The following is a 6,333-nucleotide window of genomic DNA, read 5'->3' on the forward strand; positions in this document are numbered from 1 at the left end:
GTGATAAAGAAACAATACTCTGCACTTGTGTATTCTGGTTGCAAACAGAACATAAGTGACAGAAATCAGAGTGTTTCCAAAAGGCAGCCTGACCCTACTGCAGGACTTGGTGTATGGGCAATGGTGTCTCACACTTCTCAGGTTTTCCTCTTCTTTCAGCCTATTCTTGTTCCTTCCAGCACGAACTACCAGCTTCTTGCAGGCTGACCACCTCTTCTGGCATTCACTTCCACCTCTGCTCATTTCCAGCACCATCCTTCCCTAGAACCACAATGCAATTCCACCCTGCCAGCCACACCACAGCTCTGACAGTTGTACCAGCACGTTTTCCCTCTTCTTTCTCCACTTCTGCTCCTGACTGATGATTGTGCAGCCTCCTGGAGAAAGGTTTGTCTTCTGCACTGTGCCAAACCTTTCTACATCACCAGACTCCAGTGACACTTTTGGTAGCTCCTTCTAAAGGAAACCAAGTTTCACTGACAAACATGTCCACAGTTTTTACAGTCTTGATGGGCAGGTTGTTTGGTTTGTTTTCCCTTAAGCACTAATACCCTGAGCCATGTTTTCTATTGCCTTATGCTGTATTCAGTGAATTGCACACAAATGGTTTCTGTGAGACCTTCTCAGCTTAATATCTGGGTCATTGTAGCAGGTGAGCTGCTCTGTTTATCATGGGTTTTTTGTACATAACATTTTTTTTAACTAATTAAAAAATTAATGGTAAACTCAGTTTCCTTTCCTCAGTAAAAACAGATGTCTATCCATTTGCTGAGAAGTGGCAGGGACTTTCAGTTCTTCACGTGAGCCTCTGCCCCTGTTACACAGCTGCTAAAAACACACACTGTGTAGCATCAAGGCAGGTGATGCAGGGGTTTGATAAAGCTGTACCAGGTACAGCTGGCACCAAGGCACAGCTCTGTTTGGTGTGCTGGCAGCAGTGACAAAATGGCACTCAGGTACCCAGCTCATGACCTCATGTCTGTCAGTTTGCCAGGGATTAACTGAGCAGTGCAGCTACATGTTGTCCTTCTCCCTCCAAGCAGGAGGTTCTCTGCAAAATTGAAATCCAGGGGTAAGATGTTCTCACCGTAGCCCTGTCGCTTGTGTCACCTACTCTGAAAGTGGAGGGACCATAACTTCAGTGCTGTGCTTTTCCTGGGGGGTGGAGGGAGTGGGAGTGTGGAGAATCCCCTACATGTGTATTTAAAAAATAAGCTCTGAACCAACTCCTCACTCCCCATTCGGACAGTGAGGGTAAGAAATGAAGAAGTGCAAGGAACTAAATTCAGCGGGAAACTGAGAAACAAATGGCTGCTAATCCTGAGTGCAGCTGGAAGTCTCTGCCTCCCCTTGCTAAAGTGGACATGTAGCAGCCCTCCCTTGGGGAAAAGCCACACAACTGCTACACCTTGGCTCTGCCTGCCCTCCCACAGGAGAACGTCCCTGCATCAATGGTCAGGCACAGGAAAATTAGTATTCTTTAGACATCACATCAGATACCACCAAATAGGAACAGAGACAGCAATGACACAGCTAATGTCACCAGAGTGAGGGACATTGGGTGGGGATGTAATAGCAAAAAAAAAAAAAGAGAAAAAAAAAGATAAAAGAGAAAAAGATAAGACATGGCTGTGTAAGCACAATGGCAAAAAGGTGATGCAGAAAGGCCTGCTATTTCCTTTTTTGAGGGGGCAAAGGACAACAACACTACTGTCACCAGCGCATGCAGAGGCTGAAACAGAAAGAGGGAGAGACATATCCACACCTCTGCTTTTTCAGATCCTTCACTTACACATAGAAAAGACCAGAGCTCGTCGATGACAACCCTGAAACGCAGGTATTTCTTCAGTGGAAAAATGAACAACACTGGGATGTTTAAAAAATTAAATGCTCATTTCAGAAGTCAGAAAACACAACACCTTCTTGAAAGCAAACAGTGCCAAAAATCTGCTTTGGGTGGGTGGAATAAGCTCTCTGGGATCGACTGTTCATATTTCAATCAACACTAATTATCTGTAAAAGCATTCAACCAGAACAGACTTGACTACTCTTTTCCTGTGGGAAGTAGACCCAAACCCCTTGCCTGGATGTAATTCCCTTCAGTAGCAGAAAAATCTCCAACAAAGAAAGGGAACCAGAATCCTGGCATTCTGCTTTGAGGGAACACTGATGGCCCTCCTGAGCAGAGACCATTTTACATTAACTACAGCCCTACCCACAGACAACAACTAACAGCTGATCTCTGGATCAAAATAACAGACAGACCTGGCACTCTTCTGGCTATTGCCTTTATTACTGGATAGAGGGAACATCTGATACTGCCACCAGACTGTATTGCTCACTGGTGGGATCTCAGCTAGAGCTCTTCTCAGGGGATATCATTCAAGGGTGCTTCTCTATACTTCTCAGTACTAACATGAAGTACATACTGTACTGACATAAAGAGCTTATGGACACAATCACCACTGCTATATGGCTTTATTGAGTGTCTTGAACCACATTTCCCCAAAAGGTCATCCCCCAATTTCCAACTTTCAAATGAAATTAGAGGCCTTTTTATTGTTAAAACTGCCCACAGTGCCAAGTTTTCCACCATCACCACCAGAAATAAGTCATCTTTCCTGTGGCCCGCTCAGACTTACACTGAGGAACCCAAAACGTGCCTTTTTCAGGGCATTTCCATATCATTCCCAGCTCCTCCACCATTCCTCAACATTGACTGAAAAATACCCCAAGTACTGTAGGAACCAAGGCCTGAAGAAACCACAGTCAGTAAGTTCTTCAGGTGCTGTCAGCTTTCACCAGGGCACAGCTAACTTTAGCACACAAACTATTCACAGGCCCCTTTACCTTGAATATTTCTGCTTTGCTGGTGGTCTGGACACTTTGGGCAGCGAAATGGGTCCTTAGACGAGGCTCTGGAGCTGCCCTCACTCCCTGCCAAACCCAGATGACACTTCCCAGTGTGCAAAGTCGCATTTCCACCTTCTTAGGGGGAACAGGTTTGGCCCTTCTGAGCTCCCGTGCAGTGATGTGCATCCATGAGCAATGTTCTCAGCAAAAGGCTTTTCCACAGGATATGAGTGTGTTCACAGAAGAGTTCCACCATCTGTGGACTGAAGTACTTTCATGAGCAGAATCAAAATGCTTTGTATCTGTAAGACCCCAGTCCCGAAGCCACAGGCTTAACTGGGAGTATTACTTTTAAAAAATATACAAAGAGTTTGCCTAACCAAATTTTTCAGAGTCTTCACTTCTTAATACCTTGAGACAGCCTAAAGAGAGAAATGCAGCACACATTTTCTCAGGAGATCCTTTTAATATGGGAGGAAATAAAGATCTTGGCAAAAGTTTAAAAGGGCTTAAACATTTGCCAAGTTCCCTTATTTTCTCCCCTAAACTATCAGTAAAAGCACCTCTTGAGGAAAAGTGCGTGGCTTCTTCTCTTTACACTGCCTCGAGGTATTAACTCTGCAAAAGTTCATTGGGCAAAACTTTTGGAGTCTTGTATATTTTTTAAGAGTAATAATCCCAGTTAAGGCTGTGGCTTTGGGACTGGGGTCTTACAGTAGCTTCTTACAACAGAGATCTGGGGAAGACTCAGTAGCTCCTAAAGTCTCCTGCTCAGTCCATCTTCAGCCTTCCCTGGGCGTTGTTTTCCGTTTGGCCCAAGACTTCAGTCACACTGAGCCTGGACTGCCTAAGGAGAGAAGAGAGAGTGCAGAGCAATTTTATGTCTGTATCCTCCTGACTGCAGAATTCTGGCTCTTGAAAAGTTTATTCTAGAACTGACACTGTTAGTGAGTAAGTCACACAACCAGTGTCATGGTCTTTTTTCCTCCAAAGCCTCCAGCTATCCCCCTTTCCTCTCTTTAACAGGGATGGAAAGAAGTTCTCAGTCTGGTATGTGAAACACACCGACAACCAAGAGCAGGAGAAGCGAGGAGTGTTGTGGAGCCTTTAAATGTCTGAACCAGCCTTGGAGCTGCTCCTTACCACTCTGCCAGCTTCTGCTCATACAGCTCCCTGCGCTCGCGAGTCCTCTTCTCCTGCAAGGTCTCACCAGCCAAGCCATGCAAGGCTATTAACAGGCCTCCTGCAGGGATCCTACAGGAGGAAGCAGAGAAGTCACGAGTCACCCAGGAGACACACAACAGCAGTAACTCACTGCCATCGACAAAAGGAGCACAGGGGAGCCAGACATCACATGGGGGAGCATCGCATTCCCCAAGACTCACACTGCACCACAGACCAAGCTACTCCTATCCTAGTGTGACCCACAAAGCACAGCCTCTCTTCAGCTGTGACTCACCAGAGCCCCTGTGATAACATATTTTGAATTTACTCATTGACAGGGCAAAGGGGTGGAAGAATCTAAGGTGCCCAAACAACTCCTGTAGAGCACTGCACCCGTAAGTCAGACAGTGACACCCTTCCATCCAGCTCTGGAGGTACTTGTGTTTTCATTGGTAAAGCTCCCTAGGCTGCTTCCAGGCATGGCCACAGCTGACACCATCCTGACAGTGACAAGTAGCACATACAAAGCTCATTCTCTTGTTCAGGCGGGTCCCCAGATTCCTTTCTGAGCATATTTACAAATCAGCACTTGGAGAAGAAATCCCAGCTCTGCTCCAACAGTCAGACTTCTCCTGAGTTAAAGATCATTGTCCTGATGGACAGAGCCTCTGAGAGAGAACCACAGATTTCCTCCATGCCCCAGGGAGCTTTAGGGGACTCATGACTCCAAGATGTACATGAAGAAGTGCTGCCTTACAGCCTTGGGTTGTGCAGCCCGGTCATGTAGCTTCTCCCTCAGTGTTTCCCAACGGCTGTTGCTCCACATTTTGGTTTTGATGGAGCACATTCTGTAAAAAAGTTATTTTTACACAGACTCTTTACCTCGCAGTCCCCAGGTAAAGTCCTCTTCAAAAGGTGTCATCATGACATCTGACTCCCCTTGTCTGGATTCAGAGCTGCTACAGGAGCAGTTGCTGATGAAGCTGAGAAGGGAGCCCAGAAGCTATGTCTTGCACTCCTGCCTTTACCCAGAGACTACAGAGTTCCTTAAAACAGATATCCCAGTGGTTCTGCACGCAAGCATTGGGCTCATCAGTGACCATGCCATGGAAGGGGGACATGAGGCATGTCTGTAACCCATCCACACAACTACTGTTAACTATTTAACAGCAGTTAGTGTCTCCTCTAATAAACAAATAACAGCAAGTGAGATGCTCTACTGAGAGCACTGAGTTCTTACTGTTGAGAAAGCAGCAAAACACAAATCAAGAAACAAAGAAGAAAAAAACCCAACAGTTTAAAGGTTGGAAGAAAAGTGACCATCATGAAGTCCCAAGGGAGATACAGAAAATCCCTCAAGGCAAGAGAGGAAGGGAAGCTTCAGTAGCCCTACCTATGATTCAAGGCTGGGTATGTGCAGCCACAAACACTCTTAAAGAGCAGGTTAAAGTCTCCATCAGCAGCAGCCACAACTCACCCAAACGCTGTTCCGAACACGAGGCCGCCTGCCAGTCCCTGCAGGCCCAAGTGCATTCTGAAAAGGGCTCCTGTGAAGCCTAAAAAAAGAACAAACCCACTGAAACCAGAAGCCTCCCCTCCCCGGCCATCACGTAGGGAGCTGCTTTGCTGCATTTCTCTTCTCCATGAGCTGACATCTACTTTTAACAGAGCAGAAACCAAGTGCCACGGCCGCTGGGAGGGACCCTCACCACACAGTCACCCTGAGCTCTGCACTGAAACATTTACAAAGCTCCTCCTGCTTCAGAAAATCTGCCCAAGAAATGCTAAGAAGTATCTATGAAAGTAAAACTAAGCTCTCTCTAGGCTGGAGCATGATCCCTCCCCCCTTTTTTCTGTTCAACAGCAGCTAATAATAGTAGCTGCCATGTAAGGCAGAAAAGATTAGTAAAACACATATCCAACTGTAAAGGCAATAAAGCCTGTAAAACTGAACAAGCAGATCACTTACCCAGAGCCCTGTTGGCAAAAGCAGGCATGCAAAACTTAGCATGAAAAGGGCAGCTCATAAACAGGGCACTGAACTGCTATCAGGAGCGGAAATAAAAAATGCTTTCCCTAATAAATAGGTGGTGATGAGAGCAGGTTATGCACCAAGCATTGCCTTTACCTCACACGAGCATTTTTCACCCAAAATACTCCAGCAAGTATTCTGAAGATGAACTAATAACCACAAATTAGTCTCAGCAGTGCATCAGTACCTCTGTTACAAATGAAGTTGCACAGCAGGTGAACAACGGAGCAGAGTCACAACGGGAAGTCAGTGGAACAAGAAGCAAAACCCAGGAGCACAGAAGG

The 6,333-nt window shown here is 46.1% G+C and overlaps 1 protein-coding gene across 1 annotated transcript in view; it reads right to left on the minus strand.

Moving 5' to 3' along the window:
* Positions 1-2,459: 2,459 nt before the first annotated feature.
* TIMMDC1 (translocase of inner mitochondrial membrane domain containing 1) overlaps positions 2,460-6,333 on the minus strand; it is an 8,063-nt gene continuing 4,189 nt past the window's right edge. The window contains exons 5-7 of the mRNA XM_032678327.1: positions 5,495-5,573; positions 3,997-4,107; positions 2,460-3,700 (exon numbers count right to left, since the gene is read on the minus strand). Coding sequence (XP_032534218.1) covers positions 3,625-3,700; positions 3,997-4,107; positions 5,495-5,573 — 266 coding nt within the window. The 3' untranslated portion in view covers positions 2,460-3,624. The remainder of the gene's footprint in view (positions 3,701-3,996; positions 4,108-5,494; positions 5,574-6,333) is intronic.

This window comes from Chiroxiphia lanceolata, chromosome 2 (genome assembly GCF_009829145.1).
Source record: "Chiroxiphia lanceolata isolate bChiLan1 chromosome 2, bChiLan1.pri, whole genome shotgun sequence".
Taxonomy (NCBI): domain Eukaryota; kingdom Metazoa; phylum Chordata; class Aves; order Passeriformes; family Pipridae; genus Chiroxiphia; species Chiroxiphia lanceolata.